This window comes from Schistocerca gregaria, chromosome 3 (genome assembly GCF_023897955.1).
Source record: "Schistocerca gregaria isolate iqSchGreg1 chromosome 3, iqSchGreg1.2, whole genome shotgun sequence".
NCBI lineage: Eukaryota > Metazoa > Arthropoda > Insecta > Orthoptera > Acrididae > Schistocerca > Schistocerca gregaria.
In genome coordinates, this window is record NC_064922.1 from 413,879,026 (window position 1) to 413,899,608 (window position 20,583).

At 44.8% G+C, this 20,583-nt stretch overlaps 1 protein-coding gene and 1 non-coding gene across 2 annotated transcripts in view; both read right to left on the minus strand.

Moving 5' to 3' along the window:
• The window catches only part of LOC126355389 (dynein axonemal intermediate chain 2), a 211,055-nt gene that overhangs the window by 18,309 nt on the left and 172,163 nt on the right, over positions 1 to 20,583 (minus strand). The window contains exons 7-8 of the mRNA XM_050005684.1: positions 10,537 to 10,683; positions 6,238 to 6,432 (exon numbers count right to left, since the gene is read on the minus strand). Coding sequence (XP_049861641.1) covers positions 6,238 to 6,432; positions 10,537 to 10,683 — 342 coding nt within the window. The remainder of the gene's footprint in view (positions 1 to 6,237; positions 6,433 to 10,536; positions 10,684 to 20,583) is intronic.
• Trnas-cga (transfer RNA serine (anticodon CGA)) lies at positions 20,165 to 20,239 on the minus strand. The gene has a single exon. It is a non-coding gene; the product is annotated as a tRNA-Ser (tRNA).

Consider the following 20,583-nt stretch of genomic DNA (forward strand, 5'->3'; position numbering starts at 1 on the left):
TGGAGCACGATGCTTGCATCCCCCAGAACAAAGACGTGATAAATGAGGTCTGTTCTGACCACATGTTGCTTGAATAAAAGGACAGCCGCAATCTCCTACAGAATTTGGCCACCACAGCTCTATAGTTCAATTCTTTTATCTTGGCGGCTCGCGCATGCCCGCCCAGACTCGGGAGATTGCTGCGTTGCCAGTTGCACACGACGCACGCGCCAAGAGAAGCAGCGCCATAGTATAGTATAATTCGCAAATTTACGTTTAGGAGGGAGCGCGCAGTTTATGAAGTAAAGCCACCACGGCCGCATTAACCCTTTCGCTGCTGCAGAGACGTGCTCCCCGCATTCTGCGCTGTGCGCGATTTCGTCATCACTGCACTGCTCGCCTGTGCTGACACATGGTGTTCCGACTGTTTTGACACATTTATCGTTCGATTTCATATAAACTATTTGGCCCAAAAATTTGATTTTTACGCATCTTCTTGACAATACCTTCCCCCCGTAAATGACTTAATTTTGTTTCGATGTTCAACGCAGTTATTCTGCACCATTAAATGTAGTAAACCATTGCACGAAATCTTAAAGAGTTTGCAGAGATAAAAGTCCATAGCGTATACTTTCCGTATGGTCGATTTTAGTTGCCACGATGTTGAGAATGAAATGTGGACAAGATACCTAAATTTCATATAAAATTCACTGTATAACAATATCTCATTTAATTTAAGTACCAGATAGGTGTCGTATGTAATATTGAGAAATATTCCGTCTTTCGCGACTGTAATAAAAGTTTTATTCATACCAGAGTCATTTTAATTTTTTCTAAAAAGGTTCTAACTAAAACAAAGTTGGCGAAGTACACAAAACTGAATTGTAAACGTAATAAAACATAGAAAAAACTAAAAACATTGAATATGATGATGTTGCCAAAGCAGCGAAGCAACGATTTACGTCCGACAATCAAGTATCTCGGCAACGTACGAGCCGAAATTCTGCTCTAAATAATACTTTTCATACTGCCGCAAAAGAATATATATCAATATGAATAGTAAAACAGCGACTGCGGAAGAGGACATATAAAAACAAAGCAGACAACATGAATATTGTATCTGTGCCTTTTCATTGTTTTTAATTAATGTAAAAAGAAATACTGGAGGACAAAATTACAAAAATCGAAAACTTATGATTATAATGAAGAGACAGCGCACTAGAAATTTCAAAAAATTACATTCAAACGAATAAAACTCATGAAGTAAGATACTTCGATATTGTTTTTAAATAAAGAAAACATAAAGCACCGATCAAGGTTTGAACTCAGATCCTCTCAGTAGGCAGCCTAACACCTTCACCAGTACGCTAACGCAACTCATCATTCAAGAGAGCTCTTGGAGTACTCTAACATGTCACGCAAAATACCGACAAACTCTGTTGGTATAACTATGAATTGCTCATGTTTCGTCGAAGTACGATAAGGAAATAAACAATTACCACTGTTCTTTATTGCGAAAAAATTCGTTGGAATGTGAACAAACACCTTTTCTTGCTATCGCCTGAATTAGGAGCCTTATTGCTTGTTTTAATTAATTGCTTGGTTTAATTAATTAATAGAATATGAAGCAATTGATATAAAGAATGCTTTTTCCAAACTTTCTATAAAAAAGTCTGCTATCAAGACATTGCTGTTGTTCAATTACTTTATTTATGACTGAAAGTTTCTAAAACTGAAGACACTCGTCCGTGCTCTGCACTGAAATCGAGCTCTGGCAACGTCGTTCTCCATTCATTGGCTGACTGTGTTTTGTGACGTCAGATGCGCAGAACTAACCTAAACTCGGCCGCCGTCGTAAATGACGCGAACTTTAGTAGCCCATCCAGCAAGCACCGGAACTTTTTTCCCGATTTTACGTAGGGTAGACATGTCTGCTGATCATCTGTAATTGGCAGCAGTACACTTCATTGGATGTCACAAAATAATATGATGTGAACTGTATCCTGCAGCTGAACGTAAAAACCATACCGGTTTTGCTCATAAAAGAAATGGACTGTGTCTGTTTTCAAGGAAAGAGGACATTTATTATTGCCACAATTGGATTTTCCTCTTTAATAGATGCTTGTTTATAGGAAATGCACTGATGTTAAATACAAATCTTAGAATGCAGTACTCAGAAGAGACTGCACTTGCTGGCTGAGTTACTAGAGGTGTGGTGGCCGAGTTCTATAGGACGTCACGACTGTCCTCGTAGACATGCAGTGCTTGGTCAGTATAGCCCTCGTTTACCACAGATTTGTTCTGAGGGATGCCTGTGTCATGCTTTATTGTATGTGTAGCTTTTGTTGGCTTTGATAATGCTGACCACCCAGCTCCGTGCGCATGGGGACACATTGTAATGAAGACACTGAGATAGGAGGCTGGTCTGAGGTCAGCCATCACTTTAGGCAGAAGGTATCCTATTTTTCTAGCAGCGACTTTTGAAAAAGTTATCTGGAGAGTTCTCAGGAATTTTGTAGTCGTTCCAGAGTCTTTCCGAGAAATACGTTTAACCCATTGCAAGAAAGAGTTGTGTTGATATTAAATAAAAGCGTTCTCCATCATACAGAATAGCGGACTCGCATGTTGGGGCTGTGTCACTATATTTTAGATGAACAAGATGCACTTGGAGTCGCCATCCATTTATCTCCTATTTTTAGTTGAGTATACATGCTTTTATGTTCACAAAGGACTGTCACCTGAAGATGGGCAGTGACTACATCTAGCTCGTGCCATGCTGGAAGGGTGGCAGACAACAAAGCAGAGTGTGATGGCAGCAGCTGGTCGTTTGAAAAAGCTATCTGGTGCGTTCTTCAGAATTTAGTAGTTGTTCAGAGAGGTCCAGGATTTCTGAGAAATACATTTAACAGTTGGCAGGCAGCACTCTCTTATTCTTGGCTTTTGTCCATCTGTGACTGATTTCCACAGACTGGGGACAGTATATGAATGCCACCAGAAGGATCCCTTTGTGCAGCACCAGTGGTAAGATACAACAGGCTTCTACCCCTACCTACAGTGGGGAGAGAGGGAAGGGAGGGGTGAGGAAGGGAGATGAGGGGTGGTTGGGGGGTATGACTACCTCCAAGACAGTTCATGAGCGCCCATGGAGGAGACAGTAACTTCAACTAGTGCCCCCTCTGCAGTCTTTAAGTACAAAGATTTTTCCCAGTACATGGGTTGCATTATGGCCATTCATTGCGTGTGCTGGTTTTCGCATAACATTTTCGAAGTGTAAATAAGCAGTGATGCATTTTTTCCATCACTTGGAGTGTGCATCGGCTTCAGTTTCCTGGGCTGCAGGGCAACTGTTGAGCAGGGGTATTGTCGAGCAGTCATCTGTAGTGAGCTCCGACATCAAACAACAATAGATACTGTCCTCAGCTGTATGCTTACAGTTGATACACTCATTAAACCCCTTCCTGTCCGACATCAGCATCTCGTTAGTTGAATATATTTCCCACATAAAAAGATATAGTACCTTACACCCCAGCCTTTTTTCCGCCAGGTGAAGGGTACATTTTGACTATGCCTGTCACTATTTTTGAGTGATAACGTGAAATTTTTTCCCTGTACAAAGCACCAGTTGGAAGGCATCATCAATTTTTTAGCTCTATTGTGATATTAGGCTGTCCTTGTTTAGCGATATGCTTGTAGTTGTGTAAATAGAACTGATCTGTATGATTAATTTCGTAATTAGTAGCGATCTTAACTTCAGTTTCTCATTCAAAATAAATACAGACCACTAACCTAACCTTCCTCTGCCGTATCTGGGCTGATTCCATGTGCTGGGTGCTGCACTTGGCCTTTCCATCCAGAAGAACCAGGGTTCGAGTACCATAAATGAAACTGCCATTTTTAATTCTAAATTACTACCAATAGCGTAGGTGGGGGAGGGAAATGGTGAGGGATGAGGAGGAAGGAGCGTTTCGGGACCTACATCCAGGCTGAGAAAAACACATGACGTCATCTAGGAGGGTAGGCATGTTTGGTGTGGAGGGTAATTAATTGACTATTTTAATTTATCTGCATATCAATTTTATATCAAAATTGCGCTGATAGCGCCATCTTCCTACTACTTACGTTCCTTCAAACGTCCTCTTGTCGGGGCAGCGTCGTTCCCGAGACAAACGCTGAGCGTCACGGACACGGTCATCTGCTTTCCCGTACAGCAATGCTTTCCCGTACAGCAATGCTTTCCCGTACAGCAAATGAGCATCTGCCAACTCGGCATTTTGGTGCAGTTTTATTGTTCTGTGCCGGAAATCAAGTCAATTAAGACGCTACTTGCTTGATTCTAGTAGAACAATGAACATTGAACAATGACAACACAAGCAATGAAGCTAGTCACACATCAACGTTACCTGCGTTAAATGGAAACAGAGTGGCGGTGAACCTAAGAATTTCGTAACCAGGAGTGTATTTTGAACATTTGATGTAAGGAAACATTTTACGTAATGCAGGTACACATTTTTGTTTCCGTGTGTTCCTGACGATTAGCGTGATTATGAAGAGAGGTGGGAAATGAGCTCTAACATGAAAATTAATCGTTCCTGGACTCGTGTCCGTGTAACATACACTACTGGCCATCAAAATTTCTACACCAAGAAGAAATGCAAATGCTAAACGGGTATTCATGGGACAGATATGTTATACTAGAACTGACATGTGACTACATTTTCACGCAATTTGGGTGCATAGATGCTGAGAAATCAGTACCTAGAACGACCACCTCTGGCCGTAATGACGGCCTTGATAAGCCTGGGCATTGAGTCAAACAGAGCTTGGATGGCGTGTACAGGTACAGCTGCCCATGCAGCTTCAACACGATACCACAGTTCATCAAGAGTAGTGACTGGCGTATTGTGACGAGCCAGTTGCTCAGTCACCATTGACTAGATGTTTTCAATTGGTTAGAGATCTGGAGAATGTGCTGGCTAGGGCAGTAGTCGAACATTTTCTGTATCCAGAAAGGCCCGTACAGGACCTGCATCATGCGGTCGTGCATTATCCTGCTGAAATGTAGGGTTTCGCAGGGATCGAATGAAGGGTAGAGCCACGGGTCGTAACACATCTGAAATGTAACGTCCACTGTTCAAAGTGCCATCATTGTGAACAAGAGGTGACCGAAACGTGTAACCAGTGGCACCCCATAATATCACGCCGGGTGATACGCCAGTATGGCGATGACGAATACACGGTTCCATAGTGCGTTCACTGCAATGTCACCAAACACGGATGCGACCATCACGATGCTGTAAACAGAACCTGGATTCATCCGAAAAAATAACTTTTTGCCATTCGTGCATCCAGGTTCGTCGTTGAGTACATCATCGCAGGCGCTCCTGTCTGTGATGCAGCGTCAAGGGTAACCGCAGCCATGGTCTCCGAGCTGATAGTCCATGCTGCTGCAAACGCCGTCGAACCGTTCGTGCAGATGGTTATTGTCTTGCAAATGTGTCCATCTGTTGACTCAGGGATCGCGACGTGTCTGCACGATCCGTTACAGCCATGCGGATAAGATGCCTGTCATCTTGACTGCTAGTGATACGAGGCCGTTGGGGTCCAGCACGGCGTTCCGTATTAACCTCTTGAACCCACCGATTCCATATTCTGCTAACAGTAACTGGATCTCGACCAACGCGAGCAACAGTGTCGCGATACGATAAACCGCAATCGCGATAGGGTAGAATCCGACCTTTATCAAAGACGGAAACGCGATGGGACGCATTTTTCCTCCTTCCAGGAGGCATCACAACAACGTTTCACCAGGCAACGCCGGTCAGCTGCTATTTGTGTATAAGAAATCGGTTTGAAACTTTCCTCATGTCAGCACGTTGCAGGTGTCGCCACCGGCGCCAACCTTGTGTGAATGCTCTGAAAAGCTAATAATTTGCATATCACAACATCTTCTTTCTGTTGGTTAAATTTGGCGTCTGTAGCACGTCATATTCGTGGTGTAGCAATTTTAATGGCCAGTGTTGTATTTTATTCATCAATCTCTGAGGAATTTTACCTGAAATTTTGGGCAAACTATTTTTTTTCTGCCTTGTGTATCACGAGCAGTAAGGAAAAACGGTTTTACTAAGTTACGGTGACATCCTGTAAAACATCCGGCAGTTTATCAGCGTACTGTGGTTGTTGGCCACTTATTACAAAACAGTAATCAGGGGGTAGGTCATATGCAGCATGCAGCTACGACAGAGGTGTGCGACTGCTCACGTTCTCAATGGTGGCGCGGAAGTCGGCCTCGACCTGGGTCAGCACCGCCTGGCTGGAGGTGCGCTGCGCCGCCTGCGCCGCCTTCTCCTTCAGCGCCGCCTCCCTGGCGGGCCCCGACTTCACCTTCTGCTTCAGTCTGAGCTCGCGGATGCGCGCTTCCAGAATCTTCTCTCTGCGGCTTTCGCGATCCAGCATCTGCAACAATATCCCTAAGTCGGTCTAAACAGTATAGATACAGACTACAAAAGACGACTCCTCAGAGGATAAAGAACAAACAAGATCTAATACACATACGTCCAGAAGTGCATAGCTTCCGTGCAAAATGTTAGTGTGTCGAACCTACAGATACCGCAATCACCTTTTAGCCGTGACGTAATAGTTTTGGGGCTTTCGACGGCATATGTGAGTAAACAGACAACAGAATACTAACAAGAATATATTTGGGTTCCACATCGTATGTAGTTTTTTTTTTTTATTAAGAACTACATTATGCAAAACGCAACTGTTACGTTATATGTTATTAGACGCGATAGATTTCGGTCTATGATCAGACTAACGTTGGGTCCAAAAACCTTTTCAGCTATGCATTTGCATAAATGGAATAACAGTTATCAGATTACATTGTTCCACCATTGATATTAGCTCTGAAACTTAACATTATGTCCACTTAACCCCATACACGTATTCCTGTGGTATATTGATGGACTGATACGTGGAGTGTTTGGTGTTCTCATGGACTCATGCACTGAGTGCATGAGTATACCACACAAATACGTCTATGAGCATAAAAGAACATAATGTTACGTATCCATCATTTTGATTTGCAGCTCCTTGTGTTGGCCGTGTTTGCAGTTAAAATAGTTGGATGCGAGGTCCGCCAGTTACATAAAACACCGTTTTTCTCAGTACCCAAACATGTTTCGGTACCACTGTGCCACTATCAGTGGGTTTTCGTTTTTATTTATTCTGCAATGTGAACATTTTTGTTAAATGATTATAAAATTATGTACATTTTTAGTTCAAACAACAAATCGTTTCTTTTTGTAAATGCCTTTACATTTGGTGTGCATGAATTTTCTGGATCACTTGAATGTTAATTACTACAGGTAGCTTGTCAACTGCAACCAAACGAACTTGATGAGAAAATTTTTTTGGTGGGAGATAACCTATCTTCTAGAATGTAATTCAGTTTTTCGCGATGTTTTCGCGTCTATAATCGTTTTTACTTACGTTTTCGTGTGGCAAGTACTTCCATTCTCTTCATAATGCTGAAATGTTTTGATACACACGTAACTATAACAAGTATTTTTCACAAATAACGTAGTAAAACACTTTTCACTTCACCAGAACACAGTGTGTGGTTTGTTATGTGTCCCAGACCAAATTCAAATTTGGCGCCGAACTCTCTGGTGAACAAATGAACACTGACTGGGCTGTGCCGGCCACCCTGGGCTGTGCCGACCTGGGTGGCCGAGCGGTTCTAGGCGCTACAGTCTGGAACCGCACGACCGCTACGGTCGCAGGTTCGAATCCTGCCTCTGGCATGGATGTGTGTGACGTCCTTAGGTTAGTTAGGTTTAAGTAGTTCTAAGTTCTAGGGGACTGATGGCCTCAGAAGTTAAGTCCCATAGTGCTCAGAGCCATTTGAACCATTTCACTGGGGTGGGACATATAAGAAACCACAGTCACATTGTGTTCTGGTGAAGTGAAAAATGTTTTACTACGTTATTTATGAAAAATACTTGTTATACTTACGTGTACACCACAACACCTCAGCATTATGCAGAGAATGGAAGTACTTACGACACGTCACCGTAAGTAAAAACGAATATAGTTGCGAAAACATCGTGAAAAACTGAATTACACTCTAGAAGATAGGTTAACTCCCAGCAAAAAAATTTCTCATCAACTTCGTTTCGTTGCAGATGACAAGCTACCTGTAGTAATTAACACACAAGTGATCCAGAAAATTCATGCACACCAAATGTAAAGGTATTCACAAAAAGAAACGATCTGTTGTTTGAACTAAAAATGTACATACTTTTAAAATCATTTAACAAAAATGTTCACACTGCAGAATAAATGAAAACGAAAACACACTGATGATGGCACAGTGGTGCCGAAACATGTTTGAGTACGGAGAAAAACGGTGTTTTGCATAACTGGCGGACCTCAGATCCAACAATAATGCTACGTATTTACAGCTAGTATCAATGATGGAACAATGCACATCAGATGCATATTATTCCAATTACGCAAAGTCATGGGTGAGATGGTTTTTGGACCTGATGATGGTCTGATCCTTGACTGACATCGATTGTCGCTAGTAAAATATGCCGTTACAGCAGTGTATCGCATAATACAGTCCTTAACATTCACTAAAGTTGTACAACACCACCTCCACAAAGTATTTTTAATTACTGTATGTCGAAGTGACACGCTGAACCGTAGCGTAACCTTAGGTCTAGGGTAGTCGATAGATGAGAGCTGGAGAAGGCAACGAATATGTATACGAAATCGTAGCTGTGCTGCGTTGCGTCGTATAATAGAACTGAGTGGATCGGGTAGTTTACTGAAGATTTTAAGACGCGGTCGATCGTATAAATCAATAAAGGGTGTCGATATTTTCGCAACATTTATCGGTAGGTTTATAAACAGTAAAACAAGGACTCAAAAACAAAACTTGGGTCCAACGCTGTAATGTAACCATATTTTATTGAAACTGATCCATCTTATGTGCAAATTTAAGCCCGTACTGCTTTCATAAATGAAAAAATGTTCTGTAACGAAAAGAAATGCCGATTTTGTTATCTGTCAATCATTACGATTTTAATACTCTGTTCTGTAACGTCGAACGTTGAATTATAACTTTTTTATCTATTACATATGAATTCAGAATATGTTAGGCATTACAACTACGATGCCAGTCAAATTCAAATTTGTAAAAAGCTACTGACAAAATCTTTTGTAAAAGAGAAGAAAACAATAAAACTGGAAATTTGTTGTTACAAATTAAAAGTATTATTACACTGAAAGTTTGTAAATTACAGTAGTTAAATTTACATTGTTTTGTATGATTTTTTTTTGCGCCAATACTGCCGAGCTGCATGTCTCCGTACAGTCAGTTCTTGAACAGAACTCGGTGCTAGTAGTACCAAGGTGATGGTGGTGAAGAGCCGGTAGTAAGAATTGTTTTGAGTGGAAAAAGTGGACTTCTACGAGTACAAGATGACGTAATGAGTTTTATATGAACGTTGGACGGCGAAGTGGAAAACTGAGTAACTGGATGATCTATGAAACATGAAAATTACGGAAACTTACTTCTTCAATTATAACTTCCTGTGACCGTTTACATGAGATTCCATCGTTAACTTCAATAACACAGCTGATGCAACTAGCGGAACTTTCGAATTTCGAAAATAAATCTGCAAATGTGTGTCTGACATACATGCGATTGTTGATAAAAAGAAATAGTTATTTACAACTGGAAAGTGACAGTTTGGTTGTGAGTTTGCGAACCAATTGAATGTGACGTTATCAGAATAACTGTATCATTTGTTACGGTATGTACTTCACACGTATCGGGTTTGGATGAATGGACGATGTCCACCATTCTGATGTCTTCAAGGGGCAAAAGAGATGGGTCGTATCGGCAGGTTCAGTATTTCAGTAGATGGAATCTTATTCACACATTACATGGCTGCGAACAGTACATTCTATTGGCCGACGCACTATAATGTGGCTTAGAGGAAGTGTTTGAAGTAACGCCCCATGGACTCTGAGGAATTATTCAAGCGCATCAGCTTACATCCGATGACGTCACAGAGCAGGAGGAACGGGTTGTCCCAGTGTCTGCTGAACTGTCTCACCTGATTCAGTTAGAGCCAAATATGTTGTCGAGATGCCTCCCAGCTGGCTGAAAGACCATCATGAAGTGGTCACGTGATCCTTCGAACTGCCAAAGGCACATCTGCCAGCAGGCAGTGTGTGCCACAAGGCGTGCAGATGCTCCCAGTCCGTGGAGCGTTGCTAAGGACTGAGTAGTTTTAAGAGACGATCGTAGACTTAACCGGAACTCGTAATTCGCGGTTAACTGTCCAAGAGACTAATGCGTAACCCACGGATGACTGTTATGGAGATTTATAATACTGTTCCCCGTAAAGGTGGATGGTGGACAGGAACAACGAAATGGTTCCAAGCATGGAAAGCACGCATTTTAGGATGTGTCTCCATTAGATCTTATTTGTTACGAGCCCTGCTTGAAATTAAATGTTATAAAGACAGACGGTGGAAACTTACAGCTGTGAGCAACGGTTTGTCGTTCTTCTGCAGCTCGGCCAGGTTTTCAGAGATCTCCACAAGGCACACAGTGCCCATGTCACTTCCCACAGCAATCATCTGACCGTTGTCACTGATGCTCAGACATCTTAGTGGATCGTCACACACCTGTGGAATTCAAAAATAATCCCTTAGATTTTCTCTGGTGTACAGTTTTATTGAGAGTCGTATACAAAAGCAGTTTCACATGTCTGATAAGCAAGCAAAACACAATCCTCTTTTTGGAAACCCGACTTTACCCGTATGGAACTGTTTAAAGTGGAATGACTACATAAAACTAATCACAGAGAAGGGCAAAATCCAGAATGAGACTCATTGGAAAAATGCTCGGGAAGTGTAGTCCACCCTCGAAGAAGGTAGCATACAAAACCCTCGTTCGACCTATTCAGTAAACATTTTGACAGGACCAGTGAAAGAAAATGCAGACCTATGTGAGCGTCGCTTTGAGTCATTGCATGTTATTCGCTTTTAAAATTCAAAGCCAAGAACATAAGTACAAGAAGGTAAAACAATTTATACAATGGACAATGTTTTCTAGAGGTACAAATTGGGCCTACTTTTTACTAGCATATGGTTCTTGTTGTCAGATTAATCTTTGTGAAATTGAGGAGTAGTACCTTCTGCCGCTGAAACCTTTAAATCTCTAAATTCTGTTAACGTAGATTGTCTTTCATAGCATATCTTCTAAGATACGTTTAAGGGTCAGTTTTGCTTCGCATGTTCTTACATGTCTCACGAACTCATGCTGATCTTCCAAACGGTCATCTTCTACCAATCGTTCCATCCTACAAGGATTCTACATCTACGCCTACATGCATACACTGCAAGCCACCACATGGCACATGGCGAAGGATACCTCGTACGAGGGTTGACTGAAAAGTAATGCCTCCACCTTCGTAACTCTTCAACAGTTGGCAGCATTGGTATGTGGCAGGTACTGGCTTGTTCCGTAGCCTCTTCTCTACAGCTCCAGTTGGCAACAAGCCTAAGCATTGAACGGTTGTGTTGTTACAGTGTGAAGTATGGAACCCTGCGCAGACGGTCGGTCAGTGCGATTTAAGCAACGAGCAGTCATTGAATTCTTGACAGCAGAAGGTGTCACCCCAAAGGAGATTCATCAGAGAATGAAAGCAGTTACGTGATTGTGTTGGGATGAGAGTAGTGTGAAGCGTTTGGCGAGTAAGTTTAAAGATGTTGAGGCGGGAACATCTGACCTGCGTGACAAACTAAGAGTTGGACGTCCGGTGACTTCAAGCACTTAGTCTCACAAGCAAAACATTTACAGGTTGATTCAGGACGACCGCCGTATCACACAGCGAGAAACTGCAAGCACAATCGGCATTTCAAAAGAATGTGTGGGTCACATTATTGCTTTGCTTGGCTATCGGCAGATCTGTGCACGATGGGTACCCAGGATGCTGACTCCTGATGCAGATTTGAAATTTGCCAGGAACTCCTCTCGCGTTACGAGAATGAAGAGGCACTGTACTCACATCAACACAATCACCATAAACTGCTTTCATTCTCTGATGGATCTCCTTTGGGGTGACACCTTGTGCTGTCAAGAATTCAATGACTGCACGGTGCTTAAATCGCACGGACCGACCGTTTGCGCAGGGTTCCGTACTTCACACTGTAACAACACAAGCGTTCAATGCTAAGGCTTCCCTCCAACTGGAGCTGTAGAGAAGGGGCTAAGGAACAAGCCAGTACCTGCCGCATACCAATGCTACCAACTGTTGAAGAGTTACGAAGGTGGAGGCATTACTTTTCAGTCAACCTCGTACCACTATTAGTTATTTTTTTTTTTTTTTTTTTAAAAAAAAAAAAATCTTTATTAACCAATGTTATATTATGATACAGAATAACCCACCACCTGAAGCATTAGTGGGTCTTTGCTTACATACAATAATACAATTACTACAGCATTCATTGCTTAATATTATTACCTACTTTTTAGTGTTAGTTTTTTGTATTCACTATGGGCATTTCTACTTCTAATATTAACCTACTTAATCTAACTGCAACGTTACACACGTGCCAGCGTGAGTATAAACCTACTGTTTGTGGCCGGGCCCACTGAGCTGATCCCAGTGGGCATGCCCCTGGCACCGGGCTGGCCTAAGACGTTTGAACCGCTGCAGTTTATGCTAAGGTATTATCCTAACTTATCCTACTTCTTATCCTATTCCTACGCTACTGTCAATTTCGGTGTGTTGGTCAAATCCGGTAGAAATGTGCACCCTCCTCCTGGTCCAGGAGCGTGGCGGATCCCAGCCGTGAAACGGCTGGCCAATTCCACGTCCGGCGGAAAGGGACGGGTGCACTTAGGTCTGGTCAGGTGTTTGTCAGTTTCGGGTTAATTTTGATTGTTCCTAAGAAAGTCCTTTAATATTTTGCCCGAGATCTCATTCGCAAGATTATTTAAAGTTTGAAAGTGATCCTCGCGCCTGAGTAAGTGGTACGTGTCTTGATTTGGTAGTTGGAGTCTGAGTTGTGATGCTACTTCGTCAAAGAGATGGCACTCATACACCACATGGTCTGGGGTGCCCTGTGGGGCCCCACAGTCGCACGCTGGTGTAGCCCGTTTCCCAAATCTGCATAAGTATGCTGGATAGGGTCCATGTCCAGTGAGGAAGTGCAGAAGTCCTCTTGATGGCTTGATATATCTGAGCTGTAAGCGCTCCTTAATATTTGGCAGCAGTTCATGCGTTCTCCGACCTGCGTCGTCCGCATCCCATTGCTCTTGCCAAAGTTCTTCCCCCCTATTTCTAATTTCCGATTTAGAGCCCGTGTAGATCCCCATTATTTCTATCATTTTATCCCTGTTGCCTTTCTTGGCCCAGTACCATGCCGCCTGTTCTCTTATTTTAATGTCCAGAGGACACAGCCCCATGAGTACTAATAGCGCCCCCCCTGGTGTTGTTCTATATGCTCCTACAGAGCGCAGGAGCATATTCCGCTGCACTCTCCTCACGGCCATGGCAGGCATGACCCTCGTGAGCCTGTGAGCCCAGACTCCTGACGCGTATCCCACAATGGAGGTCAGTATGCTGTTATGATATAGTTTGATTAGGTCTGGTGGTAAGTGAAACCGCTTGTGTCCTATGCCAATGAGTTTATTCAGTGTTTCTAGGGATCTCTGTGTTATTGTGTCAACATGCGATGTATAGTTCCATCTCTCATCGACGATTACGCCCAAGTACCGGGCCTCACGTCGCCGAAGCACTGGCGAGCCGTCTATTCTCACCGTCGGGTTCCTAACTAGTTGTCCCTTGAGCAACAGATATGTAGACTTACTGGGTGATATAGTCATTTTTGTTCTGTGACACCATGTGGTCAAAATAGAAATTGCTCTCTCAATTTTCGGTTCCAGTTCTTCGCGGCTGCGGCCGCCAACCAACAGAAGGAGGTCGTCTGCGTAGGCTATGCCCTCTAGCACATCCTCGCTATTCTGCAGATCTTCTAAGAGTGGTTCCATTGTTATGTCCCAAAAGAGTGGCCCAAGGACAGAGCCCTGTGGACACCCCTTTGTAATCTTCTTTCTAACCCTCCCGCTAGGGGACGATAGCCAGACCTCCCTTCCCTCACAGTAGCTCCTAAAACAACCATATAGCGGCCCTGGACACTCTTTCTCTCGCAAGCGAGAGAAGAGCGAGGGCCACCACAGATTGTCGAAGGCGCCGCTGATATCCACCATGATGCCAACAATGTATTTGTGCGGGGCTGAGCCACAGACCTCCGCGGCAAGGGCGATAGCGTCAGACGCTGATCTCCCCGACCGGAAACCGAATTGCCTGTCGCACATCCCACACAACACACGATGTGCAGCCAGTCTGTCTGCCAGCAACCTCTCAAAAAGTTTCCCCAGTATGTCTAGTAGGCAGATGGGCCTGTATGATTTGGCTTCTTTTGGGTCCTTATCTGGGCCTTTCTTAAGTATTACAACATTTGCCTTCTTCCAGGTGTTAGGGAATTTTCTGAGTCTCAAGCACTCATTGTACAACTTGGTGAGAGGTGCCACCAGCTGGGGAGCCAGGAACTGCACTACTTCCGTTGTGATACCGTCTGGTCCAGGAGCCTTCCCCTTTTTGAGGGCTTTTATCTGGGCTTCGACCTCCTCTTCTGAGAAGGGATAGACCATACTGTTGTTTTCATAATCTTGTCGGTCTTCCTCCCTGATCAGCCTTTGTACTTCTGTATCCTCTTCTTCCACATCATCAGGCAGCAGGACCCGGAGAAGGACCTCGGCAGTTTCCTGCCAGGTCTCTGTCATCCGGTCCCCGCTCCTGACGGTGGACAGCACCATGGGCGATCTTATTTTCTCCCGTACTAGTTTGTAAGGGGTACCCCATGGGTCTGTGGCGAGTTGATTTAAAACAAATTTTTCCCAGCTTGCAAGTCGGACTGCCCTGAGCTCCTGTTGAAAATGATCCTTCGCCTCTCTGTAAATTTGTAGCCATCGTTGTTTTTCCCTCCAGACGGCACACCGCTGGTAGTACCTCCTAGCCCTCCTTACAGACTGGCGCATCTGTTCTAGTTCTGTTGACCATGGTGTTGGGGAGGCCGCGACGGCTCTCCTCCTGGTTGGTACAGCTGCTTTCACCGCTCTGTTGACTGCACTCACCAGTTCTTCGGCGTATAGCTCCACGTTTACGTCACCCTCCGGCCATGTCGGAATGTCACACTCTCTCGCCAGGCGATCCCAGTCGGCACTATTAGTTATTTGTTCTCTTGTTCCTCTAGCAAACGAAGCAGAAAAAATACAACTCGGTATAAGGAGCTGCAGTCATGGACTGTGCGGCTGGTCCCGGCGGAGGCTCGAGTCCTCCCTCGGGCATGGGTGTGTGTGTTTGTCCTTAGGATAATTTAGGTTAAGTAGTGTGTAAGCTTAGGGACTGATGACCTTAGCAGTGAAGTCCCATAAGATTTCACACGCATTTGAACATTTGAGAATTACAACTGTCTATATTCCTGCGTATGAGCACCAGTTTCCCTTATCTTGCCTTCGTGGTCCTTACATGAAGTTTACGTTGGCGGAAACAGAATCGTTCTAGTCGCGCTGCAAATGCCAGTTGCCGCGCGGTTTGAGGCGCCATATCACGGATTGCACGGCAACTCCCGCCCGAGGTCCGAGACCTCCCTCGGGCATAGGTGTGTGTGTTGTTCTTAGCATAAGTTAAGTTAGCCTAGGTGTAAGCCTAGAGACCGATGAGCTCAGCACTTTGGTCCCTTAGGAATTCACACACGTTTGAACATTGTTGTATTGCCAGTTCTCCAAATTATCCCAGTAGTGTTTCACGAAAAGGATGTCGCCTTCCCTCCAGGATTTCCATAATAGTCGGGTGGTGTTGATCGAATCTAGCGGTCACACATTTACCATCACACCTCTAAATGACTTCGATCACTTCTTTTAATGCGACCTGATGCGGATCCCCAACACTCGAGCGGTACTCAAGAATCGATCGCACTAGTGTCGTAAGCATGGAGTCCTCTGTATATGAGTTACACTTCGTCTTCACTACTACTGGTCTTAGGTGCTCGTTCCATTTCATATTGCTTTACCAAGATATTTAACTGATGTCACTGTGTAAAGCAGTACACCACTGACATTGCATACGAACATCAGAAGATTGTTTTTCCTACTCGCCTGCGTTAACTTATATTTTTTTCTACGTTTAGAGCAAGCTACCATTCACCATACCAAATACAATTTCTGTAATTTTAGTTTTTTACAGGATGGTTGCGGGATCTCGGCTATTCAATATAAAATGTCAAATCAACAACACTTTTAGCTGTCTGAATTTTATTTTACTTTTGCTACCAGTTTTGGCGTTACATTACGTCATCTTCAGGTCCTCTTACGTGTGAGAAGAATCTCAGCTCTTGTACAGTCGAAATAGTGGCCAGAATTCAGTCACTTTCATCCCGAGACTTCTTTTCAACTACGCGAACCCTTCGTTCATCAGTTGTAGACCGACCAGTCTGCAATTGATGAACGAAAGGTTCGTGTTGTTAAAAAGAAGTCTATGGATACTGGCCGTTACTTCGAATGTGCAGGAGATGGTATTCTTCCTACACGTCGGTCAGGGGGCCTGAAAATGCGTAGCGTGACACAGTAACTGGTTGTTGTAGTTGTCTTCAGTCCTGAGACTGGTTTGATGCAGCTCACCATGCTACTCTATCCTGTGCAAGCTTCTTCATCCCCCAGTACCTACTGCAGCCTACATCCTTCTGAATCTGCTTAGTGTATTCATCTCTTGGTCTCCCTCTACGATTTTTACCCTCCACGCTGCCCTCCATTGCTAAATTTGTGATCCCTTGATGCCTCAGAACATATCCTACCAACCGGTCCCTTCTTCTTCTCAAGTTGTGCCACAAACTCCTCTTCTCCCCAATTCTATTCAATACCTCCCCATTAGTTATGTAGTCTACACATCTAATCTTCAGCATTCTTCTGTACCATCACATTTCGGAAGCTTCTATTCTCTTCTTTTCCAAACTGTTTATCGTCCATGTAACTGGTAATTAAAGTAAAATAAAATTGGAATTAAAGACGGATGAAGGTGTTTTTGATTTGACATTTTTAAATACACTCCTGGAAATGGAAAAAAGAACACATTGACACCGGTGTGTCAGACCCACCATACTTGCTCCGGACACTGCGAGAGGGATGTACAAGCAATGATCACACGCACGGCACAGCGGACACACCAGGAACCGCGGTGTTGGCCGTCGAATGGCGCTAGCTGCGCAGCATTTGTGCACCGCCGCCGTCAGTGTCAGCCAGTTTGCCGTGGCATACGGAGCTCCATCGCAGTCTTTAACACTGGTAGCATGCCGCGACGGCGTGGACGTGAACCGTATGTGCAGTTGACGGACTTTGAGCGAGGGCGTATAGTGGGCATTCGGGAGGCCTGGTGGACGTACCGCTAATTGCTCAACACGTGGGGCGTGAGGTCTCCACAGTATATCGATGTTGTCGCCAGTGGTCGGCGGAAGGTGCACGTGCCCGTCGACCTGGGACCGGACCGCAGCGACGCACGGATGCACGCCAAGACCGTAGGATCCTACGCAGTGCCGTAGGGGACCGCACCGCCACTTCCCAGCAAATTAGGGACACTGTTGCTCCTGGGGTATCGGCGAGGACCATTCGCAACCGTCTCCATGAAGCTGGGCTACGGTCCTGCACACCGTTAGGCCGTCTTCCGCTCACGCCCCAACATCGTGCCGCCCGCCTCCAGTGGTGTCGCGACAGGCGTGAATGGAGGGACGAATGGAGACGTGTCGTCTTCAGCGATGAGAGTCGCTTCTGCCTTGGTGCCAATGATGGTCGTATGCGTGTTTGGCGCAGTGCAGGTGAGCGCCACAATCAGGACTGCATACGACCGAGGCACACAGGGCCAACACCCGGCATCATGGTGTGGGGAGCGATCTCCTACACTGGCCGTACACCTCTGGTGATCGTCGAGGGGACACTGAATAGTGCACGGTACATCCAAACCGTCATCGAACCCATCGTTCTACCATTCCTAGACCGGCAAGGGAACTTGCTGTTCCAACAGGACAATGCACGTCCGCATGTATCCCGTGCCACCCAACGTGCTCTAGAAGGTGTAAGTCAACTACCCTGGCCAGCAAGATCTCCGGATCTGTCCCCCATTGAGCATGTTTGTGACTGGATGAAGCGTCGTCTCACGCGGTCTGCACGTCCAGCACGAACGCTGGTTCATCTGAGGCGCCAGGTGGAAATGGCATGGCAAGCCGTTCCACAGGACTACATCCAGCATCTCTACGATCGTCTCCATGGGAGAATAGCAGCCTGCATTGCTGCGAAAGGTGGATATACACTGTACTAGTGCCGACATTGTGCATGCTCTGTTGCCTGTGTCTATGTGCCTGTGGTTCTGTCAGTGTGATCATGTGATGTATCTGACCCCAGGAATGTGTCAATAAAGTTTCCCCTTCCTGGGACAATGAATACACGGTGTTCTTATTTCAATTTCCAGGAGTGTATGATTTCTGTCTGAGCCATTCAGTATCCTCCTACAGTCACTCCATAACGATACTCTTCCCTCACTACAGCGTCACCTGCAAACAACCGCTTATTGCTGCTGGCCCTATCCATCAGATCGTTTCTGTAGCCTTATATAAAGAACTGTCACACTCACCTGGAGTTCTCTTGCCGATACTCTTGTCTCTGACGAATAACTCGTTGTCCAGGGCAACATAATGGGTTCTATTACTTCGAGCCACTCACATATCTGACAACCAATCCCGTATGCTCTGACGCTCGTTAGCAGTCTCCAGAGTGACACTGCCTCAATGGGTTTCCGGAATTTGTGGACAGAAGCTTTTAGGTCTCAAGGAAGTTATTATATTCAAATTTAACGTATGCTCAAGAATTTTGTAGCAAACCGATTTTACAGATATTGATCTGTACTTTTGTGGGTCCGTTCTTTTATTTACTTATGTACAGGAGTCCTTGCGCTTTTTCTCAGTTGCGTGTAACACTGTGGTGGGAGAGAGATACATGATACGACATAAGCTAAGTAATCTGCCAAACCCGAAGAGTACTCCCTAGAAAACGGAATTGGGATACTACAGGAGTCGCACGTAATACCGGCCCCGTCGTACGCAACGATAATGTTACAGTGCGTGCTCTCGCGTCAATAACAATGGGAAACGAGAAACGTCGTCCAAACAGTCACACAGGACTAACCATTTCCTCTGATGTACCGACACTGCGCGGAACTCTGTTGCGTAAGGCAGCTGCAGCCGCAGACAGCGAAACTTGTCGAAAGCAGTGGAGAAAAAGGCCTAGTTGTGTGAAGTTGAGTTAGTGTGTGTGTGATATTGGTAGTGGCAAGTTCCTATAGGACAAAACTGCACAAGTCAATTGGTCCCTAGCCTTACACACTACTTAATCTAACTTAAACTAAGGTACGCTAAGGACAACACACACACCCGTGCCCGGGGGAGGACTCGAACCTCCAACGGAGGGAGCTGCGCGGCTACTCCGCACGGCTGTGTGTGTGATCATGCCGTATTCCTTACACCAGCATGTTGCCATTGGCTAAAATGGCTCTAAGCACTATGGGACTTCTGAGAACAGCAGTCCTCCAGACTTAAAAATACTTATACCTAACTGACCTAAGGACATCACACACATCCATGCCCGAGGCAGGATTCGAACCTTTGACCGCAGCAACAAAGCGGTTCCGGACTGAAGTGCCTGGAACCGCTCGGCCCCAACGGCCGGCTCCTGTTGCCATTGTTGAAACGTTCATTTGCACTGGATCTTTTGTGAAAACAAAGAATTTGTTTCGGAAGAAATTCCCAGGACATTATGTGCCAGCAAAAAGCACCATATAGGAACTGATTGAAAGATGGCGGCGTACAGCACCGGTTCATAATGCTCCCAGGAGTAGACCACCACCTGTCTCCACACCTGAATTAAAGAGGCAGGTGCAGGAGATAACGACAAGAAGTCCTCGTAAGTCTACAGTGAGACTGAGTCAACAGGTTCACGCTAGTGAGAGAAGTTGTAGACGTGTTTTAAGGGAAACTTCCTGGCAGATTAAAACTGTGCGCCGGACCGAGACTCGAACTCGGGACCTTTGCCTTTCGCGGGCAAGTGCTCTACCAACTGAGCTACCCAAGCACGACTCACGCCCCGTCCTCACAGCTTTACTTCTGCCAGTACCTCGCCTCCTACTGAAACGTCCCCTTAGAAAAATTATACATGACTGTGCTTAAACTGACACACAATAGTTTTTAGCGCAACGCAATCTGACTTTCAAAAATCCCTACAGAAGAATGGCCCTGACTAACATTAACCTATACCTTTCACAAATCACTTACCTCACAAAAATCTTCGTTACTCGAACTACTGCAATACAGCGAGCGCCACTACTGACAGCTAAATAAAAGATTCAAACTACGGAAGGCACTAACTACTGATAGGTATAGTTAGCAAATGAAAGATTTTAATAGAGAACAAACAGT